The sequence below is a fragment of the Phallusia mammillata genome, chromosome 3 (assembly GCF_965637545.1).
Source record: "Phallusia mammillata chromosome 3, kaPhaMamm4.hap1.1, whole genome shotgun sequence".
In the NCBI taxonomy this organism is placed as follows: Eukaryota; Metazoa; Chordata; class Ascidiacea; order Phlebobranchia; family Ascidiidae; genus Phallusia; species Phallusia mammillata.
The window spans coordinates 24,606,653-24,629,293 of record NC_137254.1 but is presented as its reverse complement, the minus strand read 5'-3'; the positions used below and the strand labels follow the sequence as shown (position 1 = coordinate 24,629,293).

Here is a 22,641-nt window from a genome sequence, read left to right as displayed (position 1 = left end):
TTGTAGTTGGAATTTTACTTACCAATTTTAACTTAGCCTACTTAGCGAAACAAAGAAAAGTGTAGTTTTAATAAATTCGGCCCACATGAAAGACTTACAACACAAGTAGGTCTACACGCTGCAGAGCGTTCAGTGAACAAGACAACCAGCACCAACAAACATGTTGCGGTCCAAAAGTGGTTAAAAGTCATGACCGTTTTTTTACAGACCTAAATTAGTTTGATTCAAAACAAGGCTTTCATTCACAAAATATTGCAACAGGATTATTGTACTTTTATTCAATCATTTCACAATCAGCAACGTAGTGATTTTGCGGATTGAATTGTTCAGTAAGTACAGAAAAAATGGAAGCAGTAGAACGTCTCCACTTCCCTGTCTAGTTATTGACAAAGTTCTAACAGGAATAGACCAGGCCAGAAAATTAAAAAAAACTTTAAGGGCCGAATGCAGAAACCTGGATTATCTCAAGTCGCGGCTTAGCGCCAATCGAAGCTCAGCCGATCCCCGGATCATAGGCCCGGCTCAGCGGTATGCAGAAACTCGGATCAAGCTCGGCTCAGCCAAGCCTTGGATTTGGTCTGTCACGCATCACTGACGCCAAATTTTCCGCAGTTCTCAAACTGTGCGTCGCGACGCTCTGGTGCGTCGCTTCATGTTTCCAAGGGCGTCGCAGAATATTTCCGTTTCGTGGCTTTTTGTTGTTTTATCAATGAACACAACTTTAATAATACGTTTTCTCATTAACTTTTATTTGCTGGTGCGTCGCAAGTCCAGAAAACTTGTCCAGGGGCGTCGCATCAAAAGAAGTTTGAGAACCACTGAACTACACTATATAAACCGTTTCTAGCTTCATTGACAACTTGCACTGATGGCGACAATAGCGATTGTTGAAACGTTTGCATGATGTATTTACTCTGGCAGTTATGTTTTTGATTAAATTACTTTTCAAGTCCGTGTATAGTGTTCGATAAAGAGTTTTAACTTACGCGGCTCCAACAGCATCAACACTTGGAATTCTATATCTTTGAGTTCACAACATGGACTCCTATTTCATTGCAGCATAATTTATCCGAATAATCAGTACAATCATCATCATCATCATTGCATTTAAGTGTGTCACGAACGCAAGTTATTTCTGTCGTATAAACGTAATAAAGTTTTCTTCCAGTCTTAAAACAGTTTTTAAGACTTGAGCCTGATTTGCGATTGTCGCCCAGCAAAGAGTATAGCAAAAACAGACTTAAACTGCTAGTAACGTCTTCAAAGAGTTGCTGTTGTCGCTTGGTGCATGTTTACTTTTAAATTCCATTGTCTACAGTACACTCAGAAAACCTAAAACAAACTTAAGGTCTTTTTGAAATAACTCTGGGATGCAGAGAGTAAGTACAACTTTTGATACAAATCAAGTATGGCCGACATTACAAAAACTAATATTCTCGACTATTACATGAGTAACAAGTTGTGTCCAGACTACTAAATGTGACTTGTCTTGTTTCAAGAATTTGAATGGCCAAACGCAGAAAACAGCTCCCTACAATACTAATATTGCCGTACCGACAAACAACTTTCCAATTATTTGCAGAGTTTAAAACAGTTCAAAACACTTTGTGGTATGCTTGATTGGTTTACATGTAAATATTCACTTTGTGTGCAAAAAATGCTAAAATTTAATGCTGACCACTTAAAAGAGAGTGTTTTGTCATTTACATAAGAAACACCAACAATGGATATAAAGTTGCTTGATTTACGAGGCTATAGAGTATAGATGTTTGATAAAATAAAATAATTGTAATCCGTATGATGTTTATACACATGATATTGATTAAGGAAAATGATCACAAACGATAACACATGATCGAAAGGTATTAATCAATTAGATATGAATTTTTATCTCTACTTTTCTGAACTTCAATTTGCATCTCTGCAAGCTGGGCCACTATAGTTAATCGAACAGAGACATTTGCACTCTTTGCCGTCGTTGACCACAACTGGCTCTCCTTCATTCAAACACTCAGGAGGACAAACATCAGGATTGAATCGAATCATGTACTCGTAAAGTGCCTGTTCCATATTAGCTTTCTTTACGTCTGACGTAAACACCGCCGAGATTGGAGCCAGCTAAAAAACAACTACAGCATTACCGGATATAACCAATTCATTGGGATCTGTTCTCATTTATTATAAAGCAGTGTATTAGATATGTGTCTTGGTATTTTTGAAATTTTGCACAATTTCTAGCTCGATTGACAATATGCTCTAATGGCGACAACAGCGATTGTTGAAACGCCGGCATATTGTATTTCTATTCCCAAGTACTCTGGCAGTTATGTTTTTGATTAAATTACTTTTTAAGTCCGTGCACTGTATAGCAGTGGTTCACAAACTTTTTCATTATTTTTTCAAAACGGTCCCTTTGCCCTTATTTCGAGGCCTCGCGGTCCTTAAGCCTGAACGTGTATTTTAGAAAAAAACGAAAGTTGATTGCAAGATTTTAGCTAGTTGTGCAAAATTGCGTGTAACAATGACCCAAAGACACCATGTGACATCACAGACAACACTAAAAACCAAAAGATTGTGCGCGAACAATTGCATTTTTGTTAGTTGTCATGCAATAAAGGCTATTGTTTAGCAATGGCGGAAAGTCGATTCTAAATTCTAATTTGATTTAAACTTATTTAGTGACACAAACTGACGCCAAATAACAATATAAAATTACTTCAACCTTTTCGCGGTCTCCCAAAAATTACCTCACGGACCCCAAAACGACCGCGGACCCCAGTTTGAGAACCGTTGGTGTATAGTGTTCGTAAGTACACTACTTCCATTTTGGTAAATCTGTTTTAGAATATAAGTCAGGTAAAGAGATTTTGAAGAGATTTACGTTACCATATAGTCGACAACTGCTGGGTTATCTTTGATGGTTTCAGCCCATGCATCAAAATCTTCCTTAGATGGCGTTTCTTGGTGCGAAAACGTAAGAGACGCAGCCGTGTCTGAAGAACCACCTCGTACAGTGGAAACAACCTCTTTTGCAGCAGCCACAAAACTTCCTAAATGTTTACATAGTTAGTGCGAGTAAAAGATACCTCTACTCTGTAAAATGTTTTATTTATATTGTTTGTTTCGCTATGGATGGATACTAGCGTTTGATAGTTTTTTTAGTTTTTGTTGTGAAAATATTCTTGAAGGATTGTTTCAAACTAAACCAAAGTGAGTAGGTTAATCAGCAAGATGTATGAACATTGCAATATATTTTAATATTAAAGTGCTAAAATAACTAAAGCCTTAAGCGAAAATTAAAAATGGCCAACTGAACATCAAGCCCGGCCTGAACTCGAATCGTTTGCTACAAGATGTTTTTAAGCCGTTTAGAATGTTTTTAAGCCGTTGAGCATTTTAGCTACAGCATCTATAGCTACTTTTGATAATTTAAAAATTAGCTAGGTAATTTTATCTTTTTTTAAAATTCGTTTGTTAAAAAAAACCTAAGCTCTTACCCGGCCCGACTTACAACTTTTAATTACAAACTATTTCTTACAAAAACATTTACTCGAGATTATATACCTCCGTAACGCTGGGATAGGGTGTTGGTCGAACATATACTTGTTTCAACACCGCCTCCTGCGCCACTAGATGTTGAAGCTCCTATCTCAGTCTCTATACACTGTTTTTGTTGATCTTCTGAGAGACCTGTGTCAACGAATAAATTTTAGTTATTTATAGATAGTGTTTGACTAACCATTCGATGGTATATCAAGCTATCAAGCATTGGCACTGTTTTTGTTGGTTGGTTTTTGAGGCGTAAAAACACTAAAACTTGGAAATACTCAATATGGCTTGACATTATAGCTACATTGGCTGACAGTACATACTTATATTTTGAGGTTTAAATGAATCGGTAATCGGTGGTTTAATGTCAAATTCACTAGTTCTTAAGCAAATATTTGACTTTACGTGATTCTTCCAATTCCGATCTGTCGAAGCGATATATGGTTTCAAATTCGCCGCCCAGCACTCCGCTTGAATAGTAATGAGTGCCGAAGTCAGTGATGATCTTTGAATATTCGGCGTAGTCGAAATGTTCTGGGAGTTCAGACTCGCGTTGTCGAAATGAATAGGTTGTGAAGAGATCATGTCGAAGAGTTCTAAAATAAATAAAAAACAAAATGTTAAGAAAATCGTAAAAGCCATAAGTTTCAATTTAAGTACCGCAGGTAAAATATGATACCGAAATAATATCGAAAAAACGTTTTGAAAAATGTCACCCGATCTGAATTAAAGCAGAAGCCGTGCAGGTTTAATGAAAAAAACAATCCAAATCAGTTCCTTACCTGAATTGCGCAACTTCGATTCTGCTTTGCGTTTTAAAGAATTTTGAGTTAGTTTTGCTGCCATTCTCAATAATGCTTGTTCTTTTGTGATCGTTGCTGTAAGCCACTTTTGCGCTCAGAAAGATAACTGTACACACACGTAAAATTGGTGGATATATTTGAGCATTACAGCATACAAAAAGCTCTTTGCGGCTGGTACGTGACTTTTAAAAGATTATTTTTGGTTTTTCGATTTAGTGGATATTCTACAAACACCTCTTAGAAATTTGTACTTGTGTTTCTTGTGTTATCAATAAAACTTAAGGGGTTGGTAAATCCGTACGGTTATCAGCTTCTTAACACTTGGGTTTACCAATGTGTATGATACAAAGTGAATGACAGAGGTTGATAGTGCTGTCTTGCGTAAATACTTACATGAAAATCCAACTTCCATCCGGTATTGTTGTTCTTCTCTTTCTTCTTGCATAAACGTTCTGGCGCATTCGTATGATTTCATGGAGAAAGAACTTTCCGCTTTTGCCTTATGTAAACAGAATGATTTACTAACCAAGATCTTTAGCACGCCATTCTACTCCTCTAAATATAAGACTATACCCAAGTCGTTCTAGAATCTAGATCAATGGTTCTCAAACTTTTTCATATTTTTTTCAAAACGGTCCCTATGTCATTATTTCGAGGGCTCGCGGTCCTTTAGCCTAAATGTGTATTTCATAAAAACGAAATTGATTGCAGGATTTTACCTAGTTATGCAAAATTGCGCATAACAATGACCCAAAGACAGCTTGTGACATCACAAACAAGACACAAACTGACGCCAAGTAAGATTATAGAATAACTTCAACATTTTCGAAGTCCGCCCAAAATTGCCACACGGACCCCTGGGGGGTCGGCAACCTTTTTTGCACTGCGGACCGTTTTTGTAACTTAAATTTTATCGCGGACCGGTCTTCAAAAAACTACAAATATTTAGCAATAAAAACGCCTAAATTAGTTTATCATCCCCGGGATACATGGGCAAAATGTTTAATAGGATTTAACCTGAAAACCTATACGGCCCGGTAACGAACTCCCTGCGGACCGGTACCGGGCCGCGGACCGGCGGTTGCCGACCACTGCCCTAAAGGACCGCGGACCGCGGACCGCGGACCCCAGTTTGAGAACCGCTGTTCTAGTAAATAAACTCTGATAAAACCCATTTTAGGGCATAAGAATGTATAAATCCAAACCTTATAAAACGCCAAGAGTTAGGCGCTATACCTTACAGGTAAGAATAGCATTTTCACCTGAAAGCGATACGAAAGAATATTTGCTGGTTTTCTGAAATCCCGACCGTGGTCACCACTTGTCACAATCGAGCATCTCCCGTCATACCTCCAGTTGTCTAGAATAGTTCCCGTTTCATCATTCCGCAAGATGTCAAACCTGAGTTATGATCAGAATGTTGGTCACGCGTTTTTAATACTGTAAACCTTTTGTTTTGTTATATTACAAGTGTTTGTCGTTAAGCACCCATATTGATGCAATTGTCCATTAATATTTGTTAAGTTGCAGGCTAGCACCTGCAGTGCAGTAGAAACATTTGAAGGTTGTTAATTTACGTGAATAACACGCTAATTCAAGACTTCATTGACCAAAACGAAATATGTAAAGAGTTTAGTTTTTACTCACGCGGCCCCAACAACATCAACACTCGGAATTCTATCTTTGGGTGAAGAACATGGACTATATATTGCATCACAGTGTAATTCATCCGAATAATCAGTGCAGTCATCGTCTCCATTACAAGTAAGAGTATCCCGAACGCAAGTTATTTCTGTTGTACAAACAGATTTCAAGACTCGAGCCTGATTTACGATTGTCGCTCAGCTTTAAAGAGAATGGCAAGAACAGACTTGACTGCTAGTAACTCTTGGAACAGTTGTTGTCACTGAATGCTGTTTACTTTTAAGTTTATTGTCTACAAGAAACCTAAAACAAATCCAAGGTCCTTTTGAAATTCAGTTAAACCAACTCTGGTATTCTTTTCGATTTGCATCAAAATTTTCAAACGTTTGAAGCATTTCAGTCAACACGTACGTATGGTGGGTAGAATAAAAATTGAATTGAACCAGTTTAAAAACCGCAAACCGATTCGGAACGGAACAAGGCCCGAACCGGAAAATAAACGTTTTTGAAAACCTGAACCGAACCCATAAAAACAAAACGAAGTAAACCCGAACCCTTTTAAAAGCGGTTCGACTCCCTGGTTGATTTACTAGATTACATTAACGTACCGTCTCGGCATAAAAGTTGATCTTGTTCACATTTGACGTCTTTGATTTCGGGTGGAAGACACCCAGCTGCGACTTCTACGTTTATGCCAGTACATTCCCAGCCACCGAACATGGCCGGAGTCGTTATGTTTCTGAAGCGGCTCTAAAAATATAAAAACGGCACGAATGGAATATCTAACAAATCTGAAACACAAAATTCTGGAGTTTCACATACATTAAATAGTATTGTTGAGATTTCGTTATCGCAGGTGCTAAAATAACTGTAGCAAAATGTATCAAAATGCGAAGTGTACATAATTTTATTTAAAAGTTTTTATTTATAACTTAACCATTGAATTCGTATTAGTTACAAAGATAAGTGCTATCGCAAAACAAAGTGTCTTTGTCAACAATTGGCCATTAATAATTTAATGTTGCAAGTATAATCAGCAGTAAAGATGAAATGTGGTTTAAAAACTACATCGTTATGGTAAATTTTCTTCGTATTTTGTAAACCTTCGTGCCGTATGACGAACAATTGGTCCATCCACCCCACTCTCCCCACTGGCAATCAATGGGGCATTCCGCTTCCCTGCAACTGCGGCTTTCGGTAAGCGAAGGGCAATTTCTTCCACCATGTGCTTGATTGGTTGTTGCGTAACGTTTGCGGACCTGAGAACCTAATTCACAGGTTTTTGAACAATCTCCCCAGCTACCCCAGCCGGAAACCTGGAAAAAATGGAACAACGTTTCAGAGCAAAAATATCGCCATTTACTGCGCAATCACAGTCGAAAAATAATGTGTCGGAAGCGCGTTCCAAGAAGAACAACCACGCATTGCCTAAATGCAATATTTTTGCGTTTCCCACTAGTGTTGCAAAAAGATTTTATCGCAGAGCATTTGTAGCATAGGTTTTTCACAGACCAGTCTTACTGACATGCTTTACACGTTTGCATCAAAACAACATCCACAAACAACAAAAGAAACATTTTTTAGTTTAACATCTTGGATGTCAACAGGGGTAATAATACCTATATTTTCACTTTATTGTTTAAAATCCTGTGTTTGCATACTAAACGTTATAGGATTAGCAAAAAACAGCATTAAAATAAAATAAATGCATAGTATGAATAAAATATACAAAACACTTACGACACAATCAACTGGAGAAGGGGTGCTATTACACGCTGCCGAGCGTTCAGTGCGCAAGACAGCCAGTATCAGCAAAACTGCTACAGACTGTAATCGGTTTATTGTCATGCCTATTTATTTTTCAAAAACCTCAAAACATGTAGAACCTGGGTTACAGAAGAAAATTTGTTACCATAAATAATATTATTGACACACTATCCATGTCTTAGAAACTCTCATAAAATGGAATAACACCATACTTTACACGGTATATTTCGTGCTAACAGGGCCGGCATTCAAAAAGTATTGGTATCTAATGCGGTCGACCATGAAGTTCAACTGCTGCAGATAATTATTATCTAAACCTAGGCTATTTTCAATGGGTCTGGTTTTTGTCAAAACTGATTTGGTCGTTGTAATACTCTTACCTTTATACACACACCGATAATTAAATGAGTGAAAGTAATAAAAAACATTTACTTTTAAGCCCGACTTCGTCAAAGGAATGCTGATAATCACTTGAGATTTTAAGGGATGGGTTTATGGCACCCCATTATATTTGATTTGCAGAATATTAACCTTAGTTTCGTTTTTGTACGATATTTGATGATACACATTCAAAAGCCAGAGTAAGACAGTGTGAATATGAAACACACAATTTTGAGAGTATGATATGTTTGATAATGGCTAAGTAATTTTAAATTCGATTGCAACTACGACAATTTAACGACTCTAAATTTTTGATTTAAGATCGTGCAACGGTTTGCGAGTTCCGTAAAGTTTAACAAGATGTTTGTCTTGCTTTAGATACTTTTAGCTTTTGCACGTCCTTTGTGGTAAAAACTGAAGGTTACAAAGGACACAGTTTAGTCAACAAATTTACGCATTTCTCCTTTATTTCCGTTCAAAAGTGCAATTACATGTAATTAACTCGTTCGAATTACGACTTCGGAGGCAGTTTATTCGCTTTGTAGTAAAATTCCTTGTAGTAAGTTTTCTACAAAGTGTAGTAAAATTCTTAGTTTAGTTTTCTATAATTCAAATTCTTGCAAATACGTACGAAAAGGAAGTTGCAATAAAATAGAGATTTCTATGGTGTTTTTCCGAACGTTGCCCTCACAACACAAAGCTCGGATTGAAATTGTTAAATTTAATGTTTGGTTTACTTGCCTTCAAGTGCGTTAATAGCTGCCAAGGACAGATTTGAATGTTCAGTGTTAATGGAATTAGAAAGTGCTTGCTGCTTGTGTGGAAAGATCATTTCTCTCTCTTTGCTAACCAGAGTCATTGAGAACCCGTTTCTTGGCTCGTTAGTGTTTGAATCATTCCAAGTTGCGGCTTTCAAATAATTTGTTTAGAGCGAAGATAGTGATCAAAAGGGCAAATGGCACTCACATAACCTACAGCCACCTGGTTAAAATGGGTTGCTTTGTATTCGCATGATATATTTTCGTTCTGTTCTTGATTCTCCACTTTGCCATACTAGCAGATCCTATATTTTATGATTTTTTAATTGTATTCTACAATAAAGGGATCAATAATTAAGCCTGATTGTGTAGGTTTTTTATGCTTCATTGAAAAAGAAGTTGACAAAAGATTGAAGTTTCCACCAATTGAAGTTTGTTATTTATCGGTATTGCTATTTTTTGGCGGAAAAAAGGCAATGCTGCAACGCTGACTGGTGTGGCTTTGTATGCCGGTTCCGCAACGTCTTGCTCTTTCGATGACCCTCCAGCAAACTTGCGCCAAGCGAGCAAATATTGAACGAGCCACACGACTATATGCGACAAAGATTAATAGGAGATAAAAGCCACCATAAATCTCGATAACATAGTTGATATTCAAACAAACGAGGGAAGTTTTTGAAAAGTAAATGTAAAAATAAAAACCGATACTCTTCAAGGATTTAACATCCGCGTTTCTATCGTTGCTAGTATCACAAAACGTCATATGACACAGTCTTTCTATCCCGTCATCATTGCAAGACATTTTAATTCTCAAGTTACAACGTTGGCGTTAAATTTATGTTGATTGTTGACGTGAATGTACAGAACCTCCAATTTGCTGCATATGCGCTGTTAACGACAAATCGGTTTTGTTGCGGTAATTTACTAGTGCAGTTAAAGTTTATTTTATTAGCTTGACCTTCAATTGATCTTTATGCGTTTCAAATGGTTTCCCGGTCGTGGCGTTTTCGAAACTAACTTGCGTCATGCAAGTATCACATTTAAAGAGCATTCGAAAGCCATTGAATGCGCACTCTAGATTCCATTTCCGGGCAATATCACTTCATTTAGGAAACTTGCGTAGGTCATCACATCTGGAGTTTCGGTTTTGGCTTTTATAAACTACAAACGTGTGTCTAGGTGGAAGGTCATTTGAAAGTCATTCAATCTGCTCCTACGTAAGCGCAGAAAATAGGAATGCACCGTCAGTAACCAATTGCCTAGTTGACCAATCCTATACCAGCAGTTCTTCTTTCTTATTTCCTATCTCATCATTGTGTTGGTTATCGCCAAAACAATCAAACAACTGTTCTGTTTTGCGTCAGATCTGCGCTCACATGTTTCGTAATCTATAAAGTTTTTAAAACGATTTTACTTTCAAACTTTGTTAAAGTTTGAAGTAAATTAATTCATTCCTGTTTCACTATCAAATCTGGACAGTAACTTGTTTGTGTTTATTTACACATAGTAAATGAGAGAACACTGGAAACGACATCAATGAGCCAATACATTTTACATGCACTTATGATGCTAAAATAACAATACATTTCAAGTTGAACAGATATTTTATAAACACAAGAATACACATTATAACTGGTTCAAGACAGTTCTGTGTATACGTGTTTTTGTCAACCACCTCACATTCTTCTGCACGACATATCAGTGTACCACGGTGCACAAAGACACTTGCATGCTTTTCCGTAGTTGACTACCACTTTTAAGCCCCCGTTGTGACAGGTGCCAGGGCACAGAGCTGGATTAAATCGCTCCAAATACTCTTTTAAGGCCCTTTCCATGTGAAGTCGTTTGTTATGATCCTTAAAGACTGCCGAGATAGGAGTTAACTGCAAAAAAAATCAAAATCAAATCCCCAAATATGTTAATGTTATTTTGATGAAGCTACAATACTATTTTCTGTGTATTATGGATTTAAAAGCTTAAATATTGAAGCACGCTTACCACTACAGTTATTTGTTTATCTGGGTCCTAACGTTTACAGCAGAAGAAAATTGCTTTGGAATTGTTTACTATTGTTATGCGCATTTCTCTGACCCCATGTTGAGTGATGATTTTATTTTATTTTGCTGTCCCCTTTATCGAATGTTTATCAACGGTTTAACACTTACCTTGTAATCCACAACCGCAGGATTATGCTTAACAGTGTTGGCCCATGCATCGAAGCTTGTCCTATCGGGCGTTTTCCACTGGTTCACGAAACTGAGTGCTGCAGCTGTTTCTGATGTGCCACCTCTAACGTCCGATGTTACTTCTTGTGCAGCTCGAGTAAAACTTCCTACCAACAGAATAAAACTGCGATTTTGGACGACTCAGGTTTTGCTGATTTGTTTTTCCGAAGTTGAGACCAGTATTGTTTGTCGGGTTGTTTTTTGGGGTTCGGGTTTGGAATCTGACCGCGTTCGTGCTTTAGTTTGTAAAAACATGGCTTGGTATAGGCTTGACTTTACGCTCGGAACCACCAAACGCAATCTCACCTACCTTCATGCCTAATTTGAGTATTAAGCTTATCTGTGTGTAAAAATTAAAGTCAACATTTCGGCCCCGCTTTTAACTCTGATTAAAACCGTTGTTTAGTTGTTGAAATGGTCTGGTATTTATTTCCTAATTAGTCTTATGTTTTGGTGTTCGTTTGACTTTGGTTCAGTTTTTCACAATAAAAGCTGTGAATACGAAAACGTTTTTTGCAAGAAAATTAATTTGGTTGAAAACCTTACCTTGATTTCTTCTCGACAACGAATTGCTTGTACACCGACTGTTTTCTATTCCAGCTGAATTACCGAAAACCTTCACAGTAAAAGCATCTCCCACACATTCTTTCTGTTGTTCGTCCGATAGTCCTGTAATTTGTCGGTTCGTTAACGAGATTTTGACAAAGTAATTAAAAACAAGACCAACTACAAGTAAAGTAAGCACATTAATACTAAAATAAGCACGCCACCAAGTTGAAATGTTGTTTGTTTATGGCAGGGGTCGGCAACCTTTTTTGCAACGCGGACCGTTTTTGAAACTAAAATTTTATCGCGGACCGGTCTTCAAAAAAATTACATATATTTAGCAATAAAAACGCCTAAATTAGTTTATCATCTCCGGGATACATGGGCAAAATGTTTAATAGGATTTAACCTGAAAACCTATACGGCCCGGTAACGAACTCCTCCCGGACCGGTACCGGGCCGCGGACCGGCGGTTGCCGACCACTGGTTTATGGGGCCGTAGTTTATAAATGAGGCTAAGTTAAATCACTTGAGAATTTGTTTTACAATTTTTTAAGTTTATTAGACAAAGGTGGATACAGCTAAAACAGTTTTGTTATTTAACGAATCTCCTACAGACAATAAAATGTAAAAAAGAAAGATTCCTGCTTCAGATCAGTAGAATATTAGACTGTTTTCATAAATCAACAGGTAAAAAGCATAAATCCTTTCTTTGAATAACAAAAATATATATTTCGTCCTAAAAGGGTGGATATATTTACTACTTTTTTTGACTGCCATTCACACAGAAACAATAAATCGTAATTCACCTGAAGATGCCAAGTCCGATCTGTCATAGCGGTAGATGTATTCGTAATGGCCACCCAGCGTTCCACTGGAATAGTAATGTGTGCCGAACTCAGTGATCATCTTTGTGTACTTAACGTTGTCGTAATTGCCGGGCAACATAAACTCACGCTCACGAAAATATGCTGATAGAATGGGATTGTCACGTGTCCTTAAAATACGTCATGCTATGTTACTAAGGGCACAGGCTTTAGCAATAATGCCTGGAAATGACCTAACCAAAAATAAGATTGTGCTGCCAGATAGCAAGAATATTTTAGTGCCGTATTATTTTTAAATATGTGCTTTACAAAACAACTTTTAGTAGTTTATTATGATTACTAAGTTGCTGCAGGCTTATTAGGGAGAAAATGCAAACTTATATGACCAACACATTGCATAGTATTGCCCTTTTCAATACATCAGATTTTAATACTTCCAAGAATAAACACTGCTATATATGTTTTTTAATTACCTGAACTGGGCCACTTGTATTTTGTTTTGGATTCTAAAGTATTTCGAGTTCGTTCCGGTTGAGTGCTCGATGACGACTCGCATTTGTCGATCTGACCCGTACGCCGCTTTCATACTAAGACCGAAGATACCTGGGACTAAATGTAAAATCGACATTAATGCACAGAAAACAGTGACTAGTCTTCAAAGTTCGATGAAATAGTTATGTAAATTCGTACTATCTTGCAAGCCTTTAAACAGAATATATTGTGAAATTTGTTGCTGATTTCGAAACATGGGCGTTTTGCTTATGAAAAATGTATCAGAAACTATGTTGACTCACATGATAGTAATGCGTTATCGTAATTAAGTTTATGTCTAAAAGAATTCTTTTTCTCCTCAAAAAGCGTTGCTGCACTTTGATATGAGTGCGCTTGCAAAGATGTCCGAGACCGAACCTGAAATCAAATTCAAAAGTTTAGGTTTGTTTTTCAAGAAAGTTCCACAATTTCAATTGGGACATGTGAAAGTAAACCTGAAAATTATAGGACTGTAGATTGTGTGGTAATCGAAATACTTGTCCGCTATGATCTCCACTTGTCACACTGCTGCATCTTCCGTTGTATTTCGAGTTGTCCAGGATTTTCCCACTTTGTTCGTTTTTTACAATGTTAAATCTGTAAAGAAGAAATTATCAAAAGGCTTAGGATAGTCGGAACCGCTGCTATTGTACGAAATTGCTCACAAAACTGCATTTAATAAACAAACATGTTTACCCTGATCCCATGATCTCGGCGTTTGGAATGTTACTGTTGTTACGATAATAACATCGACGTCTTGTTTGTGCGCAATTTTCTTCGTCGGAAAAGTCGCCGCAGTCATTATCCCCATTGCAAGCCAGCGAAGAATCCACACAAGACATACCTGCAAAATCAAATGTAAGTGAATAAAGCTATGTTTGATTCCAAGTAGGTTCTCTTGTAACTGTTTGGTATAGGTCTGTAACTAATCTTTAAACGTGGTAATTCCCTTTTTAACTCTGTTTAATATGTTGTTGTTTTTAATTTAATGTTGTCTTGTTGTTTCGTACGTATTTATGAAACCGCAAATATCAAATATTCCAACCACTCGAAAAAAAAGCGAAAACAATAGGTTCGCAAACCCTAGCTATCAACCCACTTACCGTAGTTGCAGGTGATCTGAGACGAAGGGCATTTATGTTTGGGAACAATTGATGTTGATTGGCAGTTAATATCAATGTCCTTGTCAGATCCAATACATTCACGACCACCAAACATTGCTGGTCTGGAAACTGTTCGAATGCGGCTCTGTAAAAACATAAAGATTTATGAGAATAATTGTACTTGCCTACTGCAAAGTTAGAACCTTGAAAAACGCATCAATTCATTTGAGTCAGAGTGGTTGGTTTTGCCTGTGTAGTTGAAACGTATACTATTTTGTCATTTACTTTTATATGACCTAAACGCTGCCTTACAAAGTTTGTAACGCTTTTATGGTGGTTAACCATAGTTTGTTATTAGGTTTCCCATGTGCAAATGGAATCATAATTGATAGAATCATAAAAAAGTTTAAGCTAACTATTTTAAATCTCACGCCAGTTTGTGCAAAAATTTTCACTCTCAGTAAAACCCGAAAACCTTTTTTCTTCATTTACGACGGAACTCTTACTTTAAAAAAATATCACAAATTTGATTTATGTTGTCCGATAATGAACTCCTCTTCGTATGATAATTTCACACTATAAAATATTTTCAAAATTATTGCCTGTTACTGAAATCATCTTACAATTCCATTGGGGCCTAGGCCTACACACTTCAGGTTAGGAATCCTCGGTATAATGGCCAACAAATGCAAAAAATGTTCGTCGTATCTTACCCTCGTGCTAACTGCAGCTCCAGAACAACTGCTCCAGCTCTTCCACGATCCCCATGCGCAGTTAATAGGAACGTCGGGTACATAACAAGGTCGTTCAGTGCATGACCCGCTTTCAGTAAGGTGAGGACATTCATTTTCGTAGTAACTGTATCTCAATCCATTGTCATGTGAATAGGATTTTAGGTGCCTATGCCTTGAGTGGACTCCACTACCGCAAGTTTCTGAGCATTGTGTCCATTTGCTCCATTTGCCTGCCTGCAATTTTGCAATGTGAAGATTACCGGTTTGTATGTGCAATAAATAATTGACAAGTATTAAAAATTTTATGCTATTTTTTTCAGATTGGTTATGTAAAATTTGACCGCTTGTTAAACCCTAACTCATGCATCTTGTAAATTAAACATTTTCTTGCTGGGTAAAGGTAAAACGGAGCTTGAAAACAACTGTGCGTTTGAAGAATCGTTAAAAAGGCACTTTTCTATACTTACGTCGCAGCGAAAACTACTTCGACAGGATATTGAGGTTTCCACCAAAAGTATTAGCAGCAATACTGATAACTGAACTGGACGAGAAAGCTTCATTTCACTTCGCCGTTGTTTGCTAGCAATGCCGCAACGCTGACTGGTGTGGCTTTATATGCCGGTTCCGCAACGTCTTGCTTTTTCGATGACCCTCAAGCAAAACTTGCGCCACGCGAGCAAATATTAAACGCGCCATAGGAGTAAGCGCCAAAGGTCAATAGGAAGTAATACCCACAGTCACCTCAAAGTTTGTTTGAAACATGTCTCTTCGACGGAGGAACTGGTCCATATATGGCTGTTTTCATGGCGGAACTAATTATTACCGATAACGGTATGGTGCAAGTTAAACAAAACAATGGGAGAAATGAAGATCACGCCACTTTCGAACATGACGGGAATTTTTCACATAAAAATTCCTACTCGAATCCAAACCGTCTCAAAGAAAGAAGCATAGAAACTAACAAGCATTCTTTGCTTTCGTATTAATTTACTTCCAAACTGTTTGATTTATTAAAGTTTCTTTACAAGTGATTATATGAGGGGTGTTAAGCCGTTAGCATCCACTCTTTTTCCATTGAGGAAAGATCAGACAAATGAGTTAGTCAAACAAAATCTTAAAACAAAAGAATCCAAACAAAAATCACTACTGAAAGCTCAACTTATAGTATCAGTATTACAGTGGTTCTTAATCTTATTGTAATTTTAAAACTAAATTTTGTGCCTCAAATGTTTTGGGGACCAGATAATAGCATAAGGTATACTCGTAAAACAAAGTTGCTACCTTTACCAAGTTTTTGTAATAATTTTATTTTATTTGGACTTTTTAGTATCACAACCTAAACTTGGTAATATTGTAACACGAATTTTTAACAAGAAAATGTTAACTGGCGTGACAAAGCATTTTTCTACCGTTGTACATGTATATTAATGATTTACACGGCTCAAGAATGGTAGGTGATGCCAAACGTTTTGATTTAGGGTTTTTCGTTTCTTAGTGTGCGGGCGACGCCTGAATGCGTTATACTCACACTGGGTCGGCTGTTGAGTTACCTGTTTTGTTTCAAGTATATTCAATCTGTTTTTGTTCAATTGTTTCGACCTAGGGTAAACCACGAACTGTCCGAAAGCTGTATATATTAAAAAATCAATTGGACGCTCTTCTGCAATGCTTTGATTAAATTCTGGCAGATTTGTTCAGCTACTTAATTAACCATATGTGGGAATTTGCTTATTTCACAGCTTTTTTCGATGCGCCAATTGTCAACAGTATCTATTTGCAACCTGTTTTGGAGCTCAATTTAATTAAGGTAGCCGTGAGAAACTTCCATTTTGACCAAATTATGGCACAGACATTCACATTACTCCCAATACTTTGGTCACTATTGAGGGCTTTGTGAATATTGTCACAAAAATTGTTTAAGCTTGTGTTATGTCATTTGGTGGTAAACAAAAACAATGGCTATTAGGAGAAAGCAGAGGCCAAAGATTTGTACTAATCATGAGACCTGGCGATCAACGATGGGCACAAGCCGCTCAGCACGCGTCCATTGACCAGCGAACTGTTAGTGTTATCATTACCCATAATCCGGTTTTATCACTTGCAAATGTAACCCAACTGGGTCACTTTCCGTTGCCTCTGCCACGAGTCTCTTGCCGTAAAACCAACAGTTAAAGATCGGAAAAATAATAGAAGAGAAATTGTTCGTTCTGTTGCGCATTGCAGTGAAAAGCAGTACTGACACGGTGGTAAACCATTGAACGGTGGTATACTTAGAAGTTTGTTTTTTCTCTAACAGTGCATATCCATAGCTACTCCCTGCTTACCAAATGACTTCAATCTTCAGTTATTTATCCGAATATTTCGGTTTTGTCCAGCAAAGAATACCACTTAAATAAACAAATTTAGTTCCAGCTCAATTTCTTGTAAACGAGCTTAAAATATATTGTATGTGCAAAACCATATACGGCGGTACAAAACATCATTTTCAATAGTTTCACAGCTTTTAGCGCCGGTTTAATTATGTTAACTGGGCCAAAATGTTGGTTTAGTCCCGGTTGATGGTCGTATCCCGTATAGAACGTCTACCTTACTAGGTGATAAGTGGGGCAAAGGAACGACGTCCGATCTAACGAGGTTCTTATCATGCTAAACTACGGACGTCCTCATCGTAAACTTGTCCAGAAGTTCCGTATTCAATTACGCAGTTCCTTTCGGCTAAATTAATTAGATTTACACATTTGACTTTTACGCAAAAATTATGTAGGTTACTTTTAAAAATTTAAAAAATTAAATTTTTTTTAGCTAGGACCTAAAAGTTTGACACCAATTTTGACATACAAAATGTTCGCCACATGTTTGGATATTTAATGCATATTTTTAATCGGTAAAAGTAGGCTAAGCTTTTGCTCATCATTTTATGTTAAAGTTTATTTTAAATTGTGAGTTAAGTGTCCATGTTTAAAGATTAAGTTAATATTATGTATTTGGTACTTGCTTAAATTTTTCCTGAAATGTCGCACTGCCTAAACACGCACCAAATGAGCAAATAAATCTATAGACGGGCAATAGTATCACTGAAATGTACGTCTGGACTGAATAACAATTGATACTGCTATACAGCAGACAAAATCTATACAGTATAAGCAAAGGTGCAGATGCCAAGCATAGCAAGTTTTCGTTGCTGGTGTTTGCCTTGTCCCGATGTGCACCTTGTCGAGCACTTGTCCATCGATGTTCCCGTCTGGTGCTTATTTGCACAACGCGGATAATGCATTTGACCAACAGTGGATTAGGCCAATGCAAATAGTGCGCCTTACGTTTGGCAAAGCATTTTCGCTCGGGGATTAATTAGTGGCTACAGTTGATTTTTTTGCGACTCGCTTTTGTTTCTCTTTCTCGTCGCCGACAAGAAAGTTAGGTCAAGGAGCGTTTAAATAGCGACGCCGACAAAACTTGATTAGGTGTCATCACTCGAGTTGCATCTTGTTCTCGAAACAAATTGTTCGTAGATTCATTCTATAACCAAGCGGTTCAGGTAGATGAAGTTTTGAATAAGATGAGGAAGAATTTTATGTCAGTGAATTTTTTATGTGGCAGTTATGGGCATATCAGTACTTGTTTAAGTCGCCGTTCTGCAAGGAAAAAATGATAGGCCATATTATAACGCATGGGTAAAAATTACATGTTAATAATACATAGCAGATTATAAGTTGATAAAGAGATTCTTATTAAAACTAGATCACCTTACAAATATAAATTATTAGCTGTGTCATCTATAGTTTTTATTCAGTATTCTTTACTTAGCGAATAGCCTCAATAAAAGCTTTTACACAGAAGAGTCTTAGTACTGAAAGCAAATGAAACAATTTTAACTAAAAAAAACGTTTTGTCGTTTTTTTTATTTGATCAATGCCTAATATTTTCACCTAAAACGTATGTTTTTGTTTAGTATCCTGCAGAAAAAAATTCTCAATAATAATTGTATCAGTATGACACCTACGGTATTAAACGCAGTAGAAAATCCGCCTATGACTTGCGAAGGCAACACTCAAAACTGGATGGATAATGCCGTTGGTTACTCCAACACGCATGCATCAGACCCACAACAAAGTCAAGCAGTTTATAAAGACCTCCCATACGGCATATGCGCTGGTAACAATTCTTCTGAACCTATCGTATGCAAGCCTCCGACAACGGGCAACGCAGGATTGGCAACTTCCACGTCTTTAAGCGCAGGCTACGCTACTTTTAACGACTTCAGGAGCCTCTACTCTTACAGCGACACTGAAGCCTATATCCAAGAGAAACCTGTATCTGGGAATATGGGCTTGCCCGGTCATTACCAACCCGAGGGATATAGCAATGGTTCATATGGGCCAGGCACTGAAGATTGTGAAGGTTTTTCAATGCTTGAACACTTTGCGATGTCTGCAAACCAGTTTCCAGCCTCCGGTTCTAATTGTCAAAGCCGAATCAGGACCAATTTGCGCAAGCGCGAACGCAATTTGAACATCAACAAAGCGTTTGAAGATCTCAGAGGAAAGATTCCAAATCTTCCAGCGGACACAAAAGTATCGAAGATTAAAGTCCTTCGCCTGGCAGCTGACTATATCAGACATTTAAATCAAGTACTGGAAGAGGCAAACGACACGCAGGTAAATAAAATAGCAAATATCTTCGTCATTTTGGTACTTTGTACACATGTGATACTACAGCTAATTGTTAGATTGAAAAACTGTTCGGTGTTATTGCAAAATTGTTCCTTAAATTTCAGGATTCATGCAATGCCTTAGCTGAAGTCAATGACAGTATGTCCTCGCTTAGCCCACAACAAGACGGCGAAAGTGAGTCAAGAAAGCGTTCTGCAGACGAATTTAAGGTTGATCCCGATATCGTTACAATTAAGCGCAGAAAAATAGACTGGGTAAGTACAAATTAATAATCCTATGCATTATAAAAACAAAGCACTAATATAACATCTATAAACCAATTTATTCATATGTTTTTGTAGACCCGTATTCAAGAGGAAATTACACGCCATACCAATTCATCAAAATCGAAATGCCAAGAAAAACAAAGACACCCCTATCCACAACACCCTGCTGTATATGATAATTTCACATACCCCTGCTCGTCCACTTATCTTCCACAAATTTCATCGCAACCAGCACCTTACATGGCCCAGTCTCAGGGCTTTATTTTCCACCCAACACCAGGTTGCAGTAATGAGTTAAATCCGCCAGAGGTCGCTACGCACATGGCCAATGAAACTTCGTTTTCACCAGCGTCGTTTTCAAGTTGGGAAACTGATTAGGCAGTGTTTTTCTTGTTGTTGTTTTGTTATACTGTCGTTTATCTGCGCCGCACTGCTTCGGAAATATATATTTACCTCAACGATGTTTGTTTTTATTCTCTAAAAATACTGACAAAAATAGTAAATTTCAATCAAATACAAAATCCCAAAATCAAATTAGCAAAAACAAGTAACATCTACAATATAGTTTTTACCTAGGCTATTTGAGCAAATAAAGTCCATATTTTATCACTTTGATAATTTTTTATAATTACAGTTGTAAGGAATCTTGCAATAGTTTTAAGTGCAACTGCCTCAAATACAAAAACACATACAACTTCATTTCTGATATCCACAACACAATCTGTTTTACGAGACGCAAATTTCCGGTCAACCAAGTCTGTGGACATTTGACCATTGGTCATACGCAGTGACCGCAATATCAACAAACAACGTTTTTAAGGCTTGTCCCTATTCACAGCAGCAGGTGGGGTTTCGAAAGATTGAAGTGTTTAAACAAAAATGGTAATTTAATGGTAATGTAACATATCAGAAAAAATATAAACCCATCCTTTTATTTGTTAAATTGATTTTTTATTTGAACAATGTTTGATCTATCTTTGATATGTTAGAAGTATGCTAATAAATTATGTTACACACAAACGTCGATTTTCTGTTCTTCTTGGGAAAATCCAAAAAGCCAGATCATACAATACACTTGAATTCATGTTTACGTGTCAATGTATACAACAAATGTTAAGCAAAACGTTCACATCAAAATTTCTTCAAAAGCCCAAAAATTATTACCCTTACACAATTTCTTTATTTCGCGTAAACAGCGCAACCGCTGACGTCATATGCTCGGTGCCGCGCCGTAATCGCATAAACCGTGTTCTAAACGCTTAAACCCGGTGTCAGGTGACCTTGGGAGTCGTGACCCGTTGTTGCCATGCAAACACAAGCGCCGATGTCAGACTTCTCGGGAATCGAATCTACTCCTTAGCGTCAGTTTTGACCACACCAGCGTAATTGGATGCCTGGCAATGGTTAAACCACACCGCTACAATTGTTTGTTTGATTGGAAGCGTAGTGAGTCTGTAGTCGCGTAGACTCCTGTTGAAGTCCTATGACTTTGGGTAGTAACATTTCAAGGGCATACTATGGTAAATGTTAGTTTTTCTGAGGTATAACTGGTTTATTGATTAAGCACATAAAAAACAGCTTTCCGTCTGCTAATTTTATTCTTTGCTTCTTAGGAGTTTGGGTGCGTTTTAAAAAAAGTTCCCTTTCGAAACGCCAACGAAATTTCACAGATAATCTGAAACATAAATATGTCCACACAAGGCATTTTACTCTGTCTTATTTAATTTATGCTAATGTATATTTATTACTAAATTATCTGAAACTATACCGTTTAACGCTTAACCAAGGTGTTATTTATAGCATAACTTGCCCACAATGCAGAGTTGGATTCCCAAAAACCTAGCTTTTCAAAACCGCAGCTAATAGACGTTCCGCAATGCAAGGGGTCGGTTTCATGTTACTTTCATTCCGTTTCCTGTCGCAGGGACGCAACTAACAAGGCCACACGCGCGATCTGGCCGCCTAGAATTCTCTGTACTTTACAGCGACTGTAGGGTGACACCAGATTGCAGTGTTTGCCAACAGAATGCCACTTGACCGCTAGCTACCCCGCGGTTTGACACCTACGGGCGCGCAGCCCTGAGACTCTTAAGTTGCCCACAAAAATCCACACCGAAATCCATAAACGTCAGTCTTCTTGTACGAATATGGGAGTTGGGTAATAAGAGTTACGCTATGCGCCAATCATGGACCTAACCATTGGTGTTTTTTTTTAATTAAAGATGATGGTCTGTTATCAAACGCATAAGTCACTATTTTAACCGATTTCATGTCTCCATCAATTGTTTTGCCTCCATTTTTATTATTCCCGAAATGTGTTGTTTCTAAACCTAATGTTTAGCATCGTCGCACCCTCATAGGAAAAGGTCTCGTATTATTAAAGGTTTATACGCTAGCCTGGTTAGAAACCCAAAGACTAAGCTCACAAAACTTATACAGGGTTAGTTTTTGTCATGACCGCTAAATATGCTTCCTACATCCATTAATCTGCACAATCGACCGTTCCTGAGCAAAATGAGTGACAAATTTTGCCGGCACTTGTGTTTCAACCATCGTGTGAGTGGATGTTGTCATTTTCGCAGCAAATGAGTCATTTTTGCCAAACTCCAATTTGCGGTCAGTGTTTTTTAAACACGACCTTTTGCTTGCTCAAGAGGTTCCGGTTTGCACCCGAAATTAGGTGACCTTGCAGGGATAATGGACTAGAGGGCAAAGCTCATTAAAAACGGATAAAGCTCATCTAGTAAGAGTTGTTTGACAAAATCAAAATTCAATTTCCCTTTTATGCCTATAGTTATACAACGTTTCCAGTCAATCCAATTGTCTTTGTTATGAAG

The 22,641-nt window shown here is 37.5% G+C and overlaps 3 protein-coding genes across 3 annotated transcripts; 1 reads left to right on the top strand and 2 right to left on the bottom strand.

The window, feature by feature from the left end:
- Positions 1 to 1,473: 1,473 nt before the first annotated feature.
- Positions 1,474 to 7,844, bottom strand: LOC145219871 (complement component C6-like). Its single transcript, XM_080087178.1, has 11 exons — positions 7,737 to 7,844; positions 7,100 to 7,312; positions 6,605 to 6,746; positions 6,000 to 6,144; positions 5,615 to 5,753; positions 4,746 to 4,851; positions 4,332 to 4,458; positions 3,955 to 4,145; positions 3,565 to 3,690; positions 2,887 to 3,050; positions 1,474 to 2,118 (listed from the first exon to the last, which is right to left on the bottom strand). Exons 1-11 carry the CDS (start codon positions 7,842 to 7,844, stop codon positions 1,909 to 1,911), a joined length of 1,671 nt encoding a protein of 556 aa, XP_079943304.1. The 3' UTR covers positions 1,474 to 1,908.
- A 2,543-nt stretch (positions 7,845 to 10,387) lies between these two features.
- LOC145218394 (complement component C6-like) lies at positions 10,388 to 15,925 on the bottom strand. The gene is made up of 11 exons (XM_080085798.1): positions 15,336 to 15,925; positions 14,848 to 15,102; positions 14,135 to 14,279; positions 13,728 to 13,875; positions 13,487 to 13,628; positions 13,295 to 13,409; positions 12,974 to 13,109; positions 12,483 to 12,670; positions 11,674 to 11,796; positions 11,068 to 11,234; positions 10,388 to 10,785 (listed from the first exon to the last, which is right to left on the bottom strand). Exons 1-11 carry the CDS (start codon positions 15,426 to 15,428, stop codon positions 10,579 to 10,581), a joined length of 1,719 nt encoding a protein of 572 aa, XP_079941924.1. The 5' UTR covers positions 15,429 to 15,925; the 3' UTR covers positions 10,388 to 10,578.
- A 2,419-nt stretch (positions 15,926 to 18,344) lies between these two features.
- LOC145220220 (uncharacterized) lies at positions 18,345 to 20,262 on the top strand. The gene is made up of 3 exons (XM_080087492.1): positions 18,345 to 19,523; positions 19,643 to 19,792; positions 19,880 to 20,262. The coding sequence occupies exons 1-3, from the start codon at positions 18,804 to 18,806 to the stop codon at positions 20,180 to 20,182; spliced, it is 1,173 nt and encodes a 390-aa protein (XP_079943618.1). The 5' UTR covers positions 18,345 to 18,803; the 3' UTR covers positions 20,183 to 20,262.
- The last annotated feature ends 2,379 nt before the right edge of the window (positions 20,263 to 22,641 follow it).